At 39.2% G+C, this 21,722-nt stretch overlaps 1 protein-coding gene across 8 annotated transcripts in view; it reads right to left on the minus strand.

Moving 5' to 3' along the window:
- PDE1C (phosphodiesterase 1C) overlaps positions 1-21,722 on the minus strand; it is a 538,202-nt gene that overhangs the window by 89,669 nt on the left and 426,811 nt on the right. For all 8 annotated transcript variants that reach the window (XM_079152338.1, XM_079152341.1, XM_079152340.1 and 5 more), the window contains 2 exons: positions 5,926-6,026; positions 2,916-3,044 (listed from right to left, as the gene is read on the minus strand). In XM_079152338.1, the coding sequence (XP_079008464.1) occupies positions 2,916-3,044; positions 5,926-6,026 (230 nt within the window). The remainder of the gene's footprint in view (positions 1-2,915; positions 3,045-5,925; positions 6,027-21,722) is intronic.

Consider the following 21,722-nt stretch of genomic DNA (forward strand, 5'->3'; position numbering starts at 1 on the left):
TGTTTTTTATTGTAAACAAATGGGGTACAACTTGTTTCTCTGGTTGTACATGAAGTAGAGGCGTACCATTTGTGTAATCATACATTTACATAGGGTAATGCTGTTTGATTCATTCTGTTATTTTTCCTCCCCCCCCACCCCTCCCACCATTCTTTTTCCTCTATATAGTCCATCCTTCCTCCATTCTTGTCTCCCTCCCACGCCCCATTATGTAACATCCACTTATCACCGAGATCATTCGTCCTTTGGTTTTTTGGGATTGGCTTATCTCACTTAGTATGATATTCTCCAACTTCATCCATTTGCCTGCAAATGCCATAATTTTATTATTCTTTATGGCTGAGTAATATTCCATTGTGTGTGTGTGTGTGTATATATATATATCACAGTTTCTTTATCCATTCATCAATTGAAGGGCATCTAGGTTGCTTCCACAATCTGTCTATTGTGAATTAAGCAGCTATGAACATTGATGTGGCTGCATCACTGTAGTATACTGATTTTAAGTCCTTTGGGTATAGGCCAAAGAGTGGGATAACTGGGTCAAATGGCGGTTCCATTCCAAGTTTTCTAAGGAATCTCCACAGTGCTTTCCAGAGTGGCTGCACTAATTTGCAATCCCACTAGCAATGTATGAGTGTACCTTTTTCCCCACATCCTCGCCAACACCTATTGTTGCTTGCGTTCTTGATAATCACCATTCTAATGGGGTGAGATGGAATCTTAGGGTAGTTTTGATTTGCATTCCTCTTATTACTAGAGATGTTGAACATTTTTTCATATATCTGTTGATTGCTTGCAGATCTTTTTCTGTGAAGTGTCTGTTCATTTCCTTAGCCCATTTGTTGATTGGGTTATTTGTATTCTTGGTGTAAAGTTTTTAGAGTTCTTTACAGATTCTGGAAATCAGTGCTCTATCTGAAGTATGAGTGGCAAAGATTTTCTCCCACTCTGTAGGTTATCTCTTTGCATTGCTGATAGTTTCCTTTGCTGAGAGAAAGCTTTTTAGTTTGAATCTATCCCAGTTATTGATTCTTGCTTTTATTTCTTGTGCTTTGGGAGTCATGTTAAGGAAGTCTGATCCTAAGCCGACATGATGAAGATTTGGACATAATTTTTCTTCCATAAGGTGCAGGGTATCTGGTCTGATTCCAAGGTCGTTGATCCATTTTGAGTTGAATTTTGTGCAGGGTGAGAGATAGGGGTTTAATTTCATTTTGTTGCATATGGATTTCCAGTTTTCCCAGCACTATTTGTTAGACAGGCTATCTTTTCTCCATTGCATATTTTTGGCACCTTTGTCTAGTATGAGAAAATTGTATTTATTTGGGTTTGTGTCTGTGTCCTCTATTCTGTACCACTGATCTACCTGTCTACTTTGATGCCAATACCATGCCGTTTTTGTTACTATTGTTTTGTAGTATAGTTGAAGTTCTGGTATTGCAATACTCCCTGCTTCACTCTTCCTTCTAAGGATCAATTTAGTTATTCTGGGTCTCTTATTCTTCCAAATCATGAATGAATTTCATGATTGCTTGCTCTATTTCTGTGAGGTATATGATTGGTATTTTAATTGGAATTGCATTGAATCTGTATAGCACTTTTGGTAGTATGGCCATTTTGACAATATTAGTTCTGCCTATCCAAGAACATGGGAGATCTTTCCATCTTCTAAGGTTATAATTTCTTTGTTTAGTGTTCGGTAGTTCTCATTGTAGAGGTCTTTCACCTCTTTTGTTAGATTGATTCCCAAGAATTTTTTTTTTTTTTGAGGCTATTGTGAATGGGGTAGTTTTCCTAAATTCTCTTTCTGAGGATTCATCACACGAATAAAAAATGCATTAGATTTATGAGCATTGATTTTATATCCTGCTACTTTACTGAATTCACTTATGAGTTCCAATAGTTTTCTGGTGGAATTTTCCAGTTCCGCTCAATATAGAATCATGTCATCAGCAGATAGGGATAGTTTGAGTTCTTCTTTTCCTATTCATATCCCTTTAATTTCTTTGGTCTGTCTAATTGCTCTGACTAGAGTTTCAAGGATGATGTTGAACAGAAGTGATGGAAGAGGGCATCCCAGCCTTGTTCCAATTTTTAGGGGGAATGCTTTCAGTTTTTCACCATTTAGAAAGATATTGGCCATGGGATTAGCATAGATAGCCTTTACAAAGTTAAGGAATGTTCCCACTATCCCTATTCTTTCTAGAGTTTTGAGCATGAAGGGGTGCTGTATTTTATCAAATGCTTTTTCTGCATCTATCAAAATAATCATGTGATTCTTAACTTTAAGTCTGTTGATATGGTGAATGACCTTTATTGATTTCCGGATGTTGAACCAACTTGCATCCCTGGCATAAAACCCACTTGATCATGGTGCACTATCTTTTTAATATGTTTTTGTATGCAGTTTGCTAAAATTTTGTTGAGAAGTTTTGTATTAATGTTCATTAAGGATATTAGTCTGAAATTTTCTTTCCTCGATGTGTCTGGTTCCCTCCTCTTCTATTTCATGGAATACTTTGAGGAGTATTGGAATGAGTGCTTCTTTAAAGGTTTTGTAGAACCCGGCTGAGAAGCCATCTGGTCCTCCAGTTTTCCTTCTTAAGAAGTTTAGTACAATACTGAATTATGGGCCCAAACTGGTTCCATTTTCCAACTCATTATAAGAAACACACTGGCACAAAACCAGACAGTTGCGACTTACGCATCACGTCCTATAGCCTCTATTTACAAACGCTGGAACATTTGTGACAAGAAAAAAAATTAGACATGAGAGAGACACTCATGCAAACAGAGAATGAGAGAAACAACAATAAAATTTAAACAGGATGCCCTTTCTTCAAAAGCTGCATACTTCATCAGTTTTCACAGTTCATTTCCTGGCTGCCAGATCTCTCCCACCTCATCCTTACCTCCAGTCATCCTTTGAGAGGTTGATCAAGATATTCATCTCCTCATCTTCTTGCAGAAGGCGATAGGCAGCACTCAAGTGGTGATTTTCCAGCACGGACCTGTCATTGTACAGAATCGCTGGATCCGACCTGCACAGAGTCACACAGGACAGTTCAGGACATTCCCCCTGGATCCCCTCAGGGAACACCCACCAGAAGGAGTGCACCCCCACTTCTTCCCAGGTTTAGGAACTATCCTCACCCTCATGCCATCTGCATAGATCAGAAGCTCAAAAGAACACTGCAAATTATCAACAGATGCATGTAGTTTCCTTTACTATCAATATTCGAGTGTGAATTGTGTGTCATTCAATCCAGGAATTCTCTGGAAGCTGTATATCCAGATCTCAATGGCCTCTACTGGCATCTACTAGAGACAAAGGTGGCTTTTTTTTTTTTTTTTTTTTTCCCCAGTAGGGGACTGGGGATTGAACTCAGGGGCACCTAACCACTGAGCCACATCCCCAGCCCTATTTTGTATTTTATTTAGAGACAGGGTCTCACTGAGTTGCTTAGCACCTCACTTTGCTGAGGCTGACTTTGGACTCAAGAGCCTCCCTAACCACTTGGATTACAGGCATGAGCCACTGGGCCCAGCTCAAAGGTGGTTTTTCAAAATGTGGACTATGTCAAACTTTCTTACATTTTCTGGAATAACTTTAATTTAAAATTTGTATTTAAGTCAATGAATGTACTGGCTTATCTATTTTAGTTGTAATTCTCTGAACACATATCACCTGCTGGGAATGGTCTGCAAGCTGCCTCTTGATCTTAAAATTTTTTCATGTAAAAGCTATACATGGATAATTGAGAGTAAAGAATATAACCAGGTGTGGTGGCCCATGCCTGTAATCCCAGCAACCCTGGAGGTTACAGGAGAATTGCAAGTTCAAGGCTAGCCTCAGAAACTTAGTGGGGCCCTACGCAACTTAAAATGAGATAAAAAATAAAAAAGGGTCAGGGAGGCAAGTCAGTGGCAAAGTGCTTCTGGGTTCAATCCCCAGTCCAAAGAAGGAAAGGAAAGGAAAAAGAAAGGAAAGGAAAAGGAAAAGGAAGAGGAAGGAAAAGAAAGGACAAAAATCAAAATTATGACAGTTGTCACTTTCTCAGAAACCATTTTATAACTGTCACCAAACAGAGCTGTAAATTATTTTAATATCATTAACTACAAGGAAGCTCAATACAGAATTGTAAAGTGGCTTCTGTGGGCCCCACAGTGGCTGAGTGTCAGGGCTGGGATGGAGGTGAGGTCTTCTGACAGCAGGGTTAATGCTCCCCTATATAGCTTTCACCTGTCATTGGCCAAACTTTGGGCTACCTCTAGCATATCTCAGAAGTGTTAGGCTTCATATTTTGTCCATCAAGGGACAAAGGACCTGGTCACAGACTTAGTTTTCTGCACACAGACTCAGATCTATTAAATAAAGCTCTGTCAAAGAAGACCAGAGCTTGAATTTCATTTTAAATGGAACCTAACTGAACCCACTGGAATTTTCCTAAGGAGATAATACAAACCATGCAAATGCCTTGGTGAAAGATGTGTTGAGTGAGATAGGTACCAATGGGTGTGTATTTTGTGGCAGGAAGCTACTCGTCACTTCCTGTAATTAAGCTGCTTTCCTGAGTTGTGATGGTCAGTGTTGGTCCCCAGGCAAGATCCACACTGTCACTCTACCCACCTGCTTCCTGTGGCAGGTGCTCTTCACTGCAGTCTCTGTCCTCAGAGAAAAGGTTCCACCCACAGACACACATTAAGCAGAGCTGCTCTGTATAGTTCCCGACATCTAAGTACCTTGGAAAAGAACTACAAAAGGCTGCTTCCCAGCAGCTGAGATCACCACACAGCAAGGCAGGAACAGGAACTAAAGCAAAGAGCTTCTGTCCTCCTGTCTGCTCCCTCTGTGTTGGAATATCCTATCAGACAGATAATATTGTCTTTTGTGTGTGTGTGCCTCATAATCACGTGTTGAGTTCATTAAATACATGTAGGTAGATTTAATGAACACAAATCTATCTGGAGTACACACCTGCTTTTTCAAGTGAAATCTGCAAGTATTTGTTTAGTATTCAACTATCCAACTCCTGCCCCCATGATTTTTCTCTTTGCCTTAACACCCTTCCCCAGATCCAAGCTTTCTTTGGTTCTTATACCAAACAAAGCCCAGTTAACCCTACTGTTGAATTCTGTCCAGTTCCACGTCACTGTTCTGATAGAAGGCAAGGTTTTAGGTTGATACAGAGGAGGACAGGCCTAGTATAGATCTACAACTTGGGAAGGAAACACATCAAAATCAAAATCATTCATGTTGAAATCAATCATTGATCAATCAATTCCAGATCAGAAGGTTCACAGTGGGTCACTCTGACTCAGATGTAATATCCTTAGCAGAGGTTGCTGTTTAGCTGTGCTGTTCATCGAGGAGGATGCACAGGTTGCCCGTGGTGAAGGTGGCCTACATGAGTCAACCCAGCTCCCCCAGCCCTGTGCCGGCGAGCAGTGCAGGCACTGAACAGAGATGCAATCAGAGAAAATAAGAGGGGCAACTCACAGAGCCCCAGAGGTTAGAGGGTAAGAAGGCTCAATTACTGTTAATATCAACAGAAACACTCCAATCATCACCTGTCCCTGATTTAGTCTGCATGGCTCCTGGGCCTCTGTGCAACTACCTCACCACCTATCAGAAATAGGTAGAATGTGCATAGGACATTTATAAATAAAGAGCAATCAAAATAGAGAACATTTGCATGTTAGGTCTGAATAAAATATGAGAATTAAGAGCGGGTGGCTTCTTACACCCTAGGTCTTGATCGACACTGACCAGGTCAATCTTTTGTTTGTAAGTTCATCTCTTCAGAAACTCAAAATAGAGTAGCCACACAAAAGACCGGTGACAAACACCTCTCTGATGTCTAAAACTCTATCCCTGCCCCCTCTCCTCTCCCCTCTTCTCCAACATGTCAGCATCCTCACCGAGTCTGGATGTGGAAATTGTTGGTGGTTCCGGTGTGTTCATAGTCGTGGATGGCAGCTGAGAAGATTATTGCAAAGATCTCCAGCTCCGTCAGCCAGTTCTGAAAGGGAGATTACAGAGCAATCAGATAATCTGTCTCCTTCTGAGAGAAAGTCTTCAGCGTGCTGACGACAGGCCACACATGGCTGCCTTTCTACCCGCAGCTGTAAGATGCTGCCAAGCCCAAGCTTTCTGAAGTGCAGAAGAGAGGGTGTCTTGCCGCCCCCTGCCGCCCCCAGTGGAGAGACTGTAGGACTTGTGATTTGAAAAGAGCAGACAAGTTTGAAAGAACTAACTAGTACTTTTCTTTTCCAAGAAAGCTGAAAGACAGTGAACACAAAAACTTTAAAAGCTCTGATCACTGCATTCTCCCACAATTTCCAAATAACGTAACTAGGTTTCTCTGTCTCTGTATACACACACACACACACACACACACACCACACACACATGATTTCAACACAACACCAAGCACTAAAAGGAATAGAAGACCTAATGTCTGATTACTGGGGGAATATCCACTGCAAGGTGGGTAAAGACACATGGAGAAATAACATGTGACTTTCTGCCCTGTACATGCTGATGCTTGAAGGGACCTGTCACCATTCATACTGTCCAGGTTGGCTGTAGTTCAACAGTTTGCCAAGTGTGTTCCTAGAAATGCCAGCAAATTCTTTGGCTTTATAACAAAGCAGAAGAGAGGGTGGCCCAGAAATTCTAAGTTGTGGTCCAGTAATCTGTGTTTACTAAACCATCCAGATAATTCTGATATGCACCCAAGTTTGAGAAGCACTGCTTGTGGAAGTTCCTTAACTGATTTCCATTTGATGGGCTCTGTGTTTCCATGGATGGTTCCCATCCTCTCTGCAACCCTTACTGACCAAAGTTCACACAGCAGAACCTTCATGACTCACAGCCCAGAGCCCCGGCTTTGGGACCCTCTGCTCACTCTCATTGCAGGTCGAATTGATACTCACAGAATTCAGTATGGTTATTCCCAGCCCCATTTTGACACTTTGTACTTGTTATTATAATTATGTAATTAAAAGTGATATAAACCCATAGAATATGAACACAAAAATTGAGTTGTTATTTCTATAGAACCTAAATTCAATGCTTTAGAAAGTTGCTAAAAGAACTGCTTTCAAAATATATGACAACTGTGAAACCATAAAAAACAAGCATAAAAATTTAAAGAAACTGTACATTCAGTTTGTTTCATGAGTCTCTTTAAGCTACCATTTCACTTGAAAGAAATGAAGCAAGAAATCTTAGATATGGGCAGGGTTGCTCTAAAATGTCAATAAATACTGAAATCAGCAGAACTCAGAAAAGAGTTTAAGGTCTAAATTAAAGATAAGTGTGAAAAATATATATTTGATTAAATTTCATGCAAAATGACTTAAAATGAACATATGAATTTTTATGATGTCCTATTTTAACTATTTCTTTCATTTAACTATTAATTTTCATCTTTGTCTAAGGAAATTCCTGAGATTTACTGTCTTCTTTGAGGATGGGTAAGAGAAAAATAAATAAACAAATGACATACAACCTATGAAGAAAATACTTCAGAATAAGCGAAAGAATAAGCATAAAGATAACTCAAAGGAAAAAAACTATACTTTTTAAGTAAATTATTTCTATCAAAAGCTAGCATGAGGAAATTTTCAAGATGGCGGAATAGAGGAGGTCAATTTCCTGGCTGCTCTGTGGTGTGAAACCAAGAAAGAAGACAGGCAGCTTCTCTGCAAGGTAGGTGAACAAAACAAAAGGTGGGGGTACTTTACTGGAATTTGAAACTGGACATTCAAAGCAGATCAGGGACTCAGGAGGTTGGATATAATAAAATAAGGAAAAAATCCCTAGTGGCACAGTCACTGCCGCAGCCAAGCCAGAAACACCAACCAGAGCAGTCCCTCTTGAGCACAGTGAAGGGATAAGGGAATTAAAGGAATCCACATTTTTGGGAGGCCCAAGGGATATTTTGTTACAGAGCATTTAGAGATCAAGGACATTGCCTGGCAAACCTGAAAGGCACAACACACAATATCCTTGTATGGGGAAATAAGCCACCACAGTGTGCAAGGGAAGGAACCATTTTATAGCTGCTGTGCAGGGGCCGGCAGCTGAGCAGGCCAATTCCAGGCAAACCTGAGTTTTTCCTAAAATACGGAGCCAGTATATACACACTGCACGATAGAGAGCATGCTTAAGTGACCAGGAGAAAATCAAATGTGAAGAGAGGTTTACACAGAGGACAACTGGTCATGGAAACCTGTTCAGCTCTAGCTCTCCCCTCCATTCCAACTGTGGCGGGCGAAACCCGGGGCCCAGGGTTACGCCACGTGCATCTAAAGATGGCGACTGGCAGAGAGCAAACGGCGTCCTGATTATGCCTGGAGAAAGGCAGGAAGCGTTTACAATTGGCTGTATGATAATCAGTTCAGCCACCTAGCGCGTGGACAGATATACTTTACATGTATGCTTGAGTGAGTGATTGCTTGACCTTTAACAGGATTAGATGGACATATCTGGTTACAATTGCTTATGCATGAGACTGCTTATATATTGAGGGTGATATCTGAATAAAGCGAAAGCTGCTTCATGAACCTCTGAAGAGTATGTGTCTTTTGTCCTGCTGGTCGGGCCGAAGAGCAAGAAACGGTGCGAGCTGCTTGAAGCAACCCGGGCTGGGAGCAGCGGTTTTCCGTACCAACTGCTTGTAGCACTAGTTAGGAGAGATGAATCTGGCCATAAATTCAAAATGGCAGGGATGGGAAAGATTGGAGACTGAACCCAAGACCAGGAAACCTGAGGTCCAAAGATGATATAGGGGACTAGGAATTGGGTCCCCACAATACTAGTGGAACCCAGGGGAGTCTTCCAGCGTGGACCAGCAAGTACTGAACCCTGGAGATGCCCTGATTCAAAATCTCCAGACCAATCGGCATTCAGCAAAGAGCCTGGAGCCCATCTAAGCCTAAACACTGCCTCCAGGAAATCCACCTACCAGATTACCTCTCACTCCAGTAATCCAGAGGCTGGAGCATCAAGCTCCAAAGGACCCCACCTAAAACTGCTGAGAAGAGAAGTTAAGAATATTTTGAATTCCAATGGAAAGAATTAGCTTTTCATCAACATATTTTTTTAAATTCTTTTTCTCTGTTTAATTGTGACCTCAATGGTACATGCACATTTATACATATTCATATTTGTTTTTCCTCATTTCTACCATTTTGAAAGCCAACATTTTTTCATGGATTAGTTTTTTGTGAAATAGGATTTTTTTTAATTGAACAGCTTATATTTCATATAACAAAACATTTTAGAAAACTAAACATTTAAAAAAATTTTTACACACTGCATTTTGATCCATTGTACACAAATTTTAATTAATATGTTTTAGTTAAGTTTTGTATTCTTTTATTTTTAATTTTTTTCTCCTACCTGTTTCCCTTGATTCTCTCTTTTCTTCTGCTAACAGCCAATTGTTATCTCTTTCACTCTTCCTTTAATTTTTTACTTCTTCTTTTCTCCTTCTCCCTCATAATCATCACATCCTATATCACTTCTTTTTTTCTCCCTGTCAAATGGTTTATAACCATTTGAAGTTATAAACCCTATTGCAAATTTCCTGTTTTTATTATAAGCAATGACTGATCATATCATTTGTTTATTGTAATAATTAACACTGTAGACATCACAGTAGGAACCATTTGATTTAGTGTTGTATATTGTTTATATTGGTTGTTATTATTATTTGTCTCCCCTTAAACAGTGAGGCACTGGAAACCTTCAGGGATGCTATACGTCCACAGGATAGAAATTCTACTGCCTCAGATCCATATTGTTAGATGGGTAGACACACAAACAACATGGAAAAACAGGAAAACAAATCACCCCAAACAAATCAAGATATTCCAATAACAGAATCCATTGACACCACAGAGTAAGAAATGTCAAAGAAGAGTTTAGAATGTACATAATTAAACTGATCTGCAAAGTAAAGGAAGGCAAAAGAAAAAAGATCAGAGAAAACATACAGGAAGTGAAAGATCACTTCAACAAAGAGGCAGAGATTCTGGGAAAAAAAAAAAAAGCAAAAATCCTTGAAATGAAGGAAACAATAAACCAAATTAAAAATTTAACAGAACGCAACACCAACAGACTAGACCACTTGGAAGATAGAATCTCAGAAATGAAGAAAAAATATATAACCTTGAAAATAGAGTTGACCTCAGAGAGATGTTAAGACACCATGAACAGAACTTCCAAGAAATATGGGATAACCATGAAAAGACCAAATTTAAGATTTATTGGGAAAGATGAAGGCACAGAGATACAAACCAAAGGAATGTACAATCTATTCAATAAAATAATATCAGAAAATTTCTCAGACCTAATGAATGAAGTGGAAAATCAAATACAAGAGGATTACAGGATCCCAAATTTACAAAATTACAACAGACCCACAACAAGACACATTATAATGAACATACCGAACACACAGAATAAAATAGAATTTTTAAGGCTGCAAGAGAAAAATATCAGGTTATATATAGGGTGAAACCAATTCAGATCTCAGCTGATTTTTCACCCAGACCCTCGAAGTTAGGAGGTCCTGAAATAACATATACCTAGCTCTGAAATAAAATGGATGACAACCAAGAATCCTATATCCAGGAAAATTAAGCTTCATCTTTGAAGATGAAATAAAATCCTTCCACGATAAACAAAAGTTGAAAGAATTTGCAACTGCATAACATTCTCAACAAAATATCCCATGAAGATGAACTGAAAAAAAAAAAAAAGTGAAAACCAGCCAAGGGAGTAACTACACTAAAGAAATAGTCAATCAAAGAAGAAACTAATTCAAATTAAAAACCAGAAATAAACTCAAATGACAGGGAATACAAATCATATTTCAATAACAACCTTGAATGTTTATGGCCTAAACTCATTAATCAAAAGACACAGACTGGCAGACTGGCTTAAAAAAGAAGACCCAACAATATGCTGTCTCCAAGAGACTCATCTCATAGGCAAAGACATCCACAGACTGAAGGTGAAAGGATGGGAAAAAACACATCACTCATGTGGATCATGAAAACAAAGCAGGGGTTTCTATCCTCATATCAGATAAAGTAAACTTCAAGCCAAAGTTAATCAGAAGGGACAAAGAGGGACATTTCATACTGCTTAAGGGAATTATACATCAATAAGACATAATAATCATAAATATTTAAGCCCCAAACAATGAAGCATCTACATACATCAAACAAACCCTTCTCAATTTCAATAACCAAATAGATCACAACATAATAATATTGGGTAACTTTAACACACCTCTCTCACTACTAGATAGACTTTGCAACCAAAAAATAAATAAAGAAGTAAAAAATACAATTGATGGAATTCAGACTTAATAGACAAATATAGAATCTTTCATTCATCAATGACTGAATACACTTTCTTTTCAGCAGCACTCTGATCCTTCTCTAAGAGTCTATGTTATTTAAGCTATCACATATATGGGCATACAATTGTAATATTACCTTAATATATTTTTTAGCATCTGCAGGTTTATTGTGATAGTTCCCTTTCCTTTGATATTAATTTTTGTGTTCTAGCTTTTTCTTCATTAGACTTGTTTGATTTTTATCAAATTTTAGCTCTATTATTTCTTCTCTATTTCATATATTTCTGCTCCTACTCTTATTTTGTCCTTTCTACTACATAATTTTAAAATAATGTGTTATTCTATCTTCTTTCTGATACAAGTACTTTAAGTTATAAATGTTCACCTGAGTATTGTTTCATCCCAGAGATTCCGATATTTTAAACTTTTGTTATCACTTAGTTCAAAGTACTTTTTATTTACGTTTCTAGTGCTTTCTTCCTTGACCTCTGAGATATTTCTAAGTGTGCCATTTAATTTTGAAATAGTTGACATGTGGGGATGGGGTTCTATTTATCTTAAGGTGATTGATTTCTAATGTAATAAATCATGCAGCAAATGGTCTAAATAATTTCAAATTTTAAAAAAGTAATGGAAATACTTTTAATATTGATTGTATTGGTAACATACATGTCAAAACTGATCAAACTGCATACTTCAAATATGTGCATTTTATTGTACTTCCATTTTACCTCAATAAAGCTATGTAAAGAAAAAAACTAGCATAAAATCTCAAGAAACATTTTTGGCATCCTCCATAATATACCTCAAATATACACACTGAGGCTGGGCAGAGTGGCACATACCTGTAATCCCAACAGCTAGGGAGGCTGAGGCAGGAGGATCATGAGTTCAAAGTCAGTCTCAGCAACTTAGCAAGGCCCTAAGCAAGTCAACAAGACCCTGTCTCTAAATGAAATATTAAAAAGGGCTGGGGATGTGGTTCAGTGGTTACGTGCCCCTGGGTTCAATTCCTGGTGCAAAAAAAAAAAAAAAAAAAAAAAAAATGCAGACTGAGATACAAGGAACAGAAAGACATCCAGAGAAATCAGTGAGATGGAAATCAGCAAAATGAGGGGGCAAGGAGACAGGTAAGATAAGGAATATCAGCAAGAAAACTGAAGCTACAAAGCCTATTCTGCAGGCAGCAAAGAACCCTTTATCAGTTCCCCATGGCACCGGTGGGGGGGTCCCTCAGTGCTAGGTCCAGTTCTAGGTGCTTTTTATGTAGAAACTCATGTCCCTGTCACAACACCATAAAGGGAGGTGCTGTGCAGTTGGTGCCCGCTTACACAAGAGAACACTGAAGCTGATAGGGGCTCAGGACCTGACCAAGATGTCATCTGTGTTGGTCAGATAAGAGTCAAACAGCATGTCTCCAGAATGCTCACTTAGAATCTTTAATTCATAGTCTCTTTGGGTCATTGCTCATGTATTCACACAATTTTTCATAAAGTTATATAGATGTAGTTTTATATTGTACATTTTTCTTGATATTGTTCACACATATCACATATAGGTTTTTGGACCTTGGCAATGATTTTTCTTTCTTTCCCAATATCCTGTCTCCACTACTGAATACCTCTACCCACTCCCCCACATACATCTCTTTTTCTAAACTCCTGCAATATTAATTTAACAATTTAAAATTATTATAAATGGGAAACACTGTAGTATCTAAGCAAATCTAAGTCTTGGAACATTAGTCCAGCCAGCAGAAAGCCTTTAAATAAACTGTGTCATTACAGTTCCCACATGCTAAATATCAGTGACACTTCCTCCTTATCCAAACATACTAACCAAACCCTGTCTTAGGTATAACTTATTTCTAATAAACAAAAACAGTACATGATATGCAAACATACAAAAAAAATGCCAAAATCATAAACTAAAAAGCTCATTTTAATATCTGAGCTTTTCAACTATTATTGTGTATGGTTAGAATTAATTATGGTGGTTTGGGGATAGGAAGAAAGAAGAGATGGTGTCTGGGGTAGGTGAGGGGAAGGGTGAGAGACACCGTTTCCGAGAGAAGAGACATTTAAGATGGGCCTTGAAGTCTGGACAGAGCAAGAAATGGAGGTGGGCATTTTCAGAAGAAGCTTGTTCATGTTGAGTAAGGAAATGAGCCCTTGACTTGGGTAGGAGTTAGGGTCGATTAGGGCCTGGTGAGCCTAGAGTGAGCAAGGAATGGAGAGTGAAGTCCACATGCAGGAGAGTGAAGTTCACAGGCACCCAGCACACCACTTCAGGAAGGGCATTTGGCAGGAGCAGAGAAAGGCACTGTTTGGGAACTGGAAAGTTCTTATAGGATATAGGGACAGCATGGAGGTAGAGACCATATGAATTAGCAATTACCTGAATTCTTCTATCTGGGGAGGGTCAGAAAGAAGTTGCAGTCAAGGAAAACAAAGAATTGAATATGATCTGAACACGTCAGAGCTTGAGTAGCTAAAAACACCCTGGGTATGAGAGAAACTCTTTTAAGAGAAATTGGACTTCATATTTTAATATGGTTCAGATTTTTTTTGCCTTTTACAAATTAATATCTGAGAATTCAGAAGGTTGTAGGTCAATGTATAACTAATCAGAAATTTAAGTCCTATAGGTATTTTATTCCAGAATTATCAAATTGTGTCAAATTATAAGTCATACATCCTATCAGTGTTTCCTTATCTACAAAATATGAGTGGCACAGATGATTTATTGACAGGCATGTCTATAAAACTGGTAATGGTAGATTGGGATTGTGCTGTAACCCAGAAAGGCAAGCTGTGTGTGTGTGTGTGTGTGTCTGTATGTCTGTGTGTCTGTGTACGGGGCAGATGGGGAGAGATGGATGCAGCAGTCCAGAAGAAACTGGGAGGAAAAAGACATGGACAATGTGTCATTGTGGGAGGAGACATTAACAGTAAGTTGTTGACGTTGAAATGTGAATGATAAAGTTTTGTTTTTTTTTTTTTTTTTTTTTTTAGTTAACTGTTTCGCTCCACATTAATTTTTATTGCTATCTTAAGAATCACCATGAACTTAAGATCACTTCTCATTTATTGGCACACAGTTCTGTAAGTCAGAAGATCAGAGCAGCATGGCTGGTTTTCTGGTCAGGGTTTTATAAGGCTGAAATCCAGTTGTGGATAAGGTGGTCTTTCTTTCTGAGGGGGTCTGGGGGCAGATATGCTTTTGGGAATATTCAGGGCATGGGTGGAATTCATTTCCTTCTTCTTTTCCTTGCTCCGTTATCATATCTTCAAGTTAGCAATGTTTGTGTAAGTCCTTCTCATACTTTAGACCTCCCTGACTTCTTCTGCATTGTCTCTTTGACTCTGATGAACTTGTGAGATGCCCAAGGGCCCACATAGAGGATCCAGGACAATCTCCCTACCTAAGGACTTTTGATTGGCAAACTTAATTGTAAATTTTCTTCTGCAAATTTTCTTTTACCATCTAATGCAACAGTTAGCAAATGGGACACCAGAGGACGAAGGTTGCAAGGGCCAAATTTCATCCATTTATAACCCCTAATCAAATTATTCAGCACTATTCAGGCAAAATGTCAATTTAACATCCTTAGTGTTTTCTTTTTAAATAAGATGATATCATATATGATCAAAAGGACAAGATACACACCTTCTTCTCCTTTCTGAAAAAGCAGGCAGGGGGAGTATTAATGGCCCCATGCCTGATCAAAGCCATGAAACAACCATGGACAGTTCTAGAGTTTGGAATATTTTGGCCTAAATCAAAATCAGACTAGAGCCTGGAGTCTGACTAGTATCTATTCAATCAGTAACAACTCTTCAATCTAATTTTGCTTAAGGATTTTTGCTTATAAGTAAGCAAAATAATTCTGAAAGAATTAACGCATCTTCTAGACACTTCTGTTAAACACCAATAAGTAACACAATCAGATTACAATGCATAATACTGTTGATGCTGAAGCCCAGACATCACTTAATCAGTGGAATATTTTAGTTCCATGTGTGTTTTTCAATTTATAAAACTGATGTTATTTAAAGTATTTCCTCCTCTTCATTAGCAACGGAAGGTTGGAGTAACAATATACTCTCCATTCATCAGAGTGCTGCATCTGCAAGCTCATCATGAAAGAGGTTTGTTTTGAGCTGCATTGCCAAGAGAGAGTGAGTGGGAAGTAGTTTCTATAGTTAAGAATTATTCTGAATATGGCCTGAATTGATTATGAAAATTCAGTGGCAAATGGCGAATGAGCTCATTTAAGAATAGTACACAGTACATCATGATCACTGGCTGCTATGATATAACATTTATGTTAATGACAACTTGCATTAGAATAAAAGCTTGGGAGTTTTTTTTGAGAACTGAAGAAGCTATGTGTGATTCACCTTTATATCCCTGGAGCATACTGTGCACAATACATACAAAATGTATGTTGAATAGATGAACTCAAAGTACATTTCTGACTCTATTTTGATCTGCACAGTATCTTCAAGTAAATGTACTTGAAGATTATATGATAAAAGTGGCTCTTTTTGGCCAAGGATATTATAGAATTATGGCTAAATATTTAAATTCATGGTCTAAGAGGTCAGACTGGATGCCAAATCCTTTCTCTGCTACGGTATTAGTTTGCCAAGGCAGCCATAATAAAATACCAAAGACTGGATAGATTAGCCAACAGAAATTTATTTTCTCCCAGTTTTGGAGACTCTAAGTCCTAGAGGAAGATGCCAGCAGAGCTGCTTTCTTCTGGGGCCTCTGTCCTTGCCTTGCAGGTGGCTGCCTTCTATATGCATACTAACATCATCATTCTGTTTGCATGCACATGACTATGTCCCAGTTCACTCTTAGAAGGACACCTACCACATCAGACAAGGGTCCATGACATGACCTCATTTTACCATATGTCGTCTTTAAAGGACATCTGTCCAAACACAGTCACATGCTGAGGTACCATGGTTAGGACTTTAATATGTGAATTTATGGGAAACATAATCCAGCCCAGAACAGTTACCAAGACAATCTTAATCTTTGTGAATCAGAGTTTCCTCTTTTTTAAAATAAGAATATTTCTACTTGCAGGGAAATCACTACTGGTTGCTCAATTTTCTCTCTTTCTAAGAATATCTCTGATTTTTGCTTGGAAGGTAATGTGTCCAGTCTTCTCTTTACATTACAGTAGTCATGTGACACAGTTCTGGACAACTAATGTAAGTGAAAGTTGCTGGATTGAATTTCAGAATAGCTCTTTAAATGTGGGTAGATTTATTTGGTCTGCATTTTTTATGTCCTGTCTTTTCCTTTATTTCCCTGACCTAATAAATCAGTCTGGAAAATAATTACCTCTAGGGATGTTCTCATCATGAGGTGATGCAGGTATGTCTATATGTATATAAATACTCACAGTATATATAGACTTTTTATCTTATTTTTCAGTTAATTATATATTATGATCATTTCCCTAGATCTTTATATATTCAAGATAATAAGAAAAATCATTGTAACTTAAATAATTTTTGGTATTGTTTTACTACTATAAATGATACTTCTGATCATGTGTCTTATATAGTAATATCGTCCCCCTAGAGTTGAAAGAGGTGTTCTGAAATCAGTCTGGATATTCAGTTCTGAACATTCTCAAAAAATCATAGATCACTAGACATTTCAGGGAAAATATGATAATCACCATCTCAGGATGAGGACTTCCTCAGAGGTGCTCATATAGATCACATGTGCATATAGATGTGTTATGTTTAACAACAGATAAGGAGTGGAACATACTTTTCTGCAACATTTATAAGTTAATACATCTTGAATTTGAGTCACATACATTATTTTATTTGTAGCTATGGTATTCCAGAGTTTTAATTAATTTCATACTAATTAGTATATAGTTTATAATTTTTCACTATTACAGACATGGATATAATGCATCTTGCTATAGGAGGCTTCCTCAGGCACACTTGGAAGAACTAGAGGATTGATATGTACATGTTTCTTTATATTTGTGCTACAGTTTGGATCATAAATGTCTCCCAGAGACACAAGTATTAAAGACAGGTCCCACTCTGGCACTATTGGAATATGATGGAAACTTTAAGAGGTAAGGTTTAGTGAGAGGTCTCCTGGTCACTGGAAGTGTGCCACTGGAGGCCATAGTAGGATCCTAGCCACTTCCTCTTCCTCTCTTTTGTTCTTAGCCATGAGGTGAACAGCTTTTCTCTACCACATGATCCTGCCAGGATGTGTTCCCACAGGTCCAGAGAGCACCAATCAGTCATGTACTAAAACTCCAAAACTCTAGACCAAAATAAACCCTTTGGCTTTCTTCATAAGTTCACTTATCTCAAGTTGCTTTAGTCAGCTTTTTCTCTGCTGTGACTAAAGGACCTGACCAGCACAATTATGGAGGAGAAAATGTTTACTTAGGGGCTCATGGTTTCAGAGGTCTCAATCCACAGACAGCTGGCTCCATTCCTTGGGGCTTGAGGTGAGACTGAAATCATGGCAGAAGAATGAGGCAAAGTGAAGCAGCTCACATCATGATCAGGAAGCAGAGAGACAGTCTCTCCACTTGCCAGATACAAATATATACCCAAAAGCCATGCCCCAATTCCCACCTCCTCCAGCCATACCCTACTACTTCAATTATCACTCAGTTAATCCCGATCAGGGGAAGATACTCCTCTGAACCTTCCTGCATTGTCTCACATGTGAACTTTTGGGGGGATACCTCACATTTAACCCATAATACAAGTATTAGTTATAGTGAAAGAAAGTTAACACATAAAACTGGAACCAAAATATGTTAGTCAGTTTTTCATTACTGTGACAAAACGCCTGAGATAAATCAGTTTATGGAAAGAAAGATTTATTTTGGTCCACAGTTTTAGCAATGTCAGTCCATGGTTATTTGGCTCTGTTGCTTTGGGCCTTTGGCAATGCAGAATATCATGGTGGGGAGTGCATGGTTAAAAACAGCTCCTTATCTCATGACAACAGGAAAGCAAAGAGAGAAAAATAGAAGGGAACAGAGACAAGATTCACCCTCAAGTACACACACTTTCTCAGGGACCTACTTTTTTCAACTAGGTCCCACCTCTTAAAGTTTCCACCACCTCCAAATAGCACCACAAGCTGGGACCAAGCATTCAACACATGAACCTTTGGTGGACATTCCAAATTCAAACCATAATATAAAGAATAGAGTTACTGTTGTGACCACCCCCAAGATGATGTGGAGAAATCTTTGGAATGGATTTGCTCAAGAAGTTTGCAAAGCAGACTAGAGAATGCCCAGAATGCTGTTATGTGGAGATTAATGGGTAGCTTACCAGGTGATTCTGGTGGGGACTCAAAAGACTAGTAAAAATGCAGACAGTAAAGACTGTACTGATGAGGTTGTAGATGTGAATGAGGACTCTCCTGCACATTGAACTAGAGACCACCATACTATAAAAGAAAGAATTTGAAGACATTTTGTCCATGCCCTGAAAATTTGTGGGAGACTGAGTTTAAAGGTGATGGACTAATTTATCTAGAAAAGGAAATTTTAAGTCCATGGGTATTACTTGCTGCTTTTAGCTACATTTATAGGAAAAGTCAGAGCAAGAGGAGCAGGTCAGAAAAATTTGGAAAACTTTCAGTTTACTTTGGTCTAAGAGGAAGTATATGCACATAAAGTTCTGGCCAGGAATGGTGCTGGTGCAGTTGCTAGCACCATTAAAAAGAAGGTAAGTGGCTTAGTACAAAGACAAAAGGTAATACGTCTGGAGGACCTCTCAGGTTTTGGCAAGAACCCACCCACTGCAAGTTCAAAGATGTAAAAGTATGAAATTGTTTCAAAGACTCTGCAGGACAGTCTCTTTAGAAGACAGTCTTAGGACATCATGCTTTCTCAGGACAACATAAGTGCACAAGGGACTCAGAAGCCACTGCAGCCATGGTTCAAGCAGGTCTAGGTACAGTTCACACTGGCAGCTGACCTTGGGTCCTTCGTGTGACGCTGGTTTTGCAGCATGCATAATGCAATAATTATGATGTCACAGAGGCTTACACTAAGATTTCAAAGGAAAGCCTGGGAGGCCAGACAGGATGTGGCAGCATCAGAATCCCTGTCAGCAGCCATGACAGTTAGGGAAATGTATGCAGCTGAGAGTGAAATTGAAGATGCAATGGAGATCCCAGATCATTAGAGATGCCAGAATCATGAATACCCTGTGAAGGGAAGCTGCAGGGAGCATGAAAAGCCAGACCAATCCAGTGGCTATGTGAGCTGCTACTAGCAAAACAGTAGGATGGGGATACCCACATCCTGCCATACCCCTGGATGCCAAATATGGAACAGTCAAATGTAGTGTTTGTCCTTCTGGGTTTTGGTCTGATTACTCCTTGCTACTTTGCTGTTTCTCCCTTTGGGAATGAGAATGTTTACCCTGTGTCATGGTATCTTGGAAGCATCTATGTACATGGAAAGGAGCAAGTAGGTAACTTGCTCTTTTGGAGCTTTTGAGGGACTTACAGCTAAGTTTGAGGGGTTTGTAGCTAAATTTGCCTTGAGTCTTAGGGGAGAGCTTGGAATTGGACTTTTGAGCAACATTGGAATAGTTAAGACTTTAGGCACTCTTGGAGATACACTGACAACTCTTTTGCATTGTGAAATAGACATGGTTTCAGGGTGTCAGGATGGAATGCTATTTTTGGATCTTCAATGTCCCCAAAGGCCCATGAGTTGAAGTCCTAGTCCTCAGCTTGGTGCTACTGGCATGTGGTGGAAACTTTAAGAGGTAGGGCCTACTGGAAAGTCTTCCTGCCATTGAGGGCATGCCCTTGAAGGGGATGGTGGCATCCACGTCCCTTCCTTCTTCTTCCTCTCCTTTGTTCCTGGCCATGAGGTGAATGACTTTGCTCTGTCATGACCCCGCCATGATGTGCTACCAGGACCAAAGCAATGGCACACTCCACTTTTTTTGCTTGGCTTCCATGACCCCGAATCCTCTTGCCATTTGTCCCAATGTCATTGGTTGCTCATTTTTAGTTATTATTTTTGGTTCCAATCCTTTGCTTTCATTTTAAACTCTAGAGTGCTCCAGGACCCACTTCAGAGCCTCTTCTACCTCTCTGTCCACACTCTCTCTTCCCATAACCTTGGGTTCCATATCACTGTCTGGTAAAAACATACCATGACTGCCTAATCTACAAGTCATCCCTGACCTCATCCAGAACTCCAGAATCCTTTAGTTTTCTCCTCACCAAACACAGATATCCACTAGGGATTCTTAATCTTTATATTGTCCAAATCAATACTCTTAATTCTTCCCCTACCCCAGATCTGCTTTGCCAAGTTCTCTTCTCAACCCTGTTCATCAAACCAAAAATCTAAGTTTTACTCTCAATTACTCTAATTTCTAATTTCTAGTCATCACATTTTAACTCCACTTAAGAGATAAGTTTTTCTCTCTCTCCATCCCAGCAAAGTACTTTCTAGTCCAAACTACTATCATCGCTTTACTAGCTGTCTGCAGTACTCTTCCAACAGGCTGCCTTAGAATCCATTCTCCACAGTCATCCTTTCCTATTTTTTATCAGATTGCATCACTCTCATTTCCAAAACCCATTAGTGGCTTCCCACAGCACTTAGAATAAAACCAGAATCATTACTCAGGTCCATGAAGCCAGACCTGATCTGGCATCTGCCTTCAACCTCATTCCACTGTCACCCTCACACGCTGTCCCCACCATGCTCACCTTATTTCTGCTCTGTGAATGCAGCCAGGTTATTCTCTCACCAGCTTCTTTGTGCCAGCCCTGAACTAACTCTGCTGGCATACTCTACTCCAGCTCTCAGCATGGCTACAGCTGAAAATCACGACTACCTCAGCTTAAATATCACCTCTGGAGAGATTCAGGAAAGTGTGACTATCTAATCAAACTCCCAGCTTTCCCTATGTGGTGCTCAATTTTAATTCTCTGCAGAGTATTAGTGGTGTTCTCTCATTGGGTATTTATTGGTCCATTCTATCTATAAACTCCCACTAGAATGTAAGTCCTTTAAGAGCACTGGTGTATCCTCAGCCTGTCTTAGTCCATTCAAGTTGCTGCAACTGAATGCCACAAACAACAGAAATTCATTTCTCACCACTATGGAGGCTGCAAAGTCCAAGATCAAGGTTCTGGCTGATCTGGTGTCTGGTGAAATCCCATTTCCTAGATCACAAAAGGCACCTTCTGTGTCCTCACATGGCAGAAAGAGAAGGGAGCTCTCTGGGGTCTTTTTGTGTAAGGGCACTAATCCCATCATCAGCTTCACCCTCGTGA

This window comes from Sciurus vulgaris, assembly GCF_902686455.1.
Source record: "Sciurus vulgaris genome assembly, chromosome: 8".
NCBI lineage: Eukaryota > Metazoa > Chordata > Mammalia > Rodentia > Sciuridae > Sciurus > Sciurus vulgaris.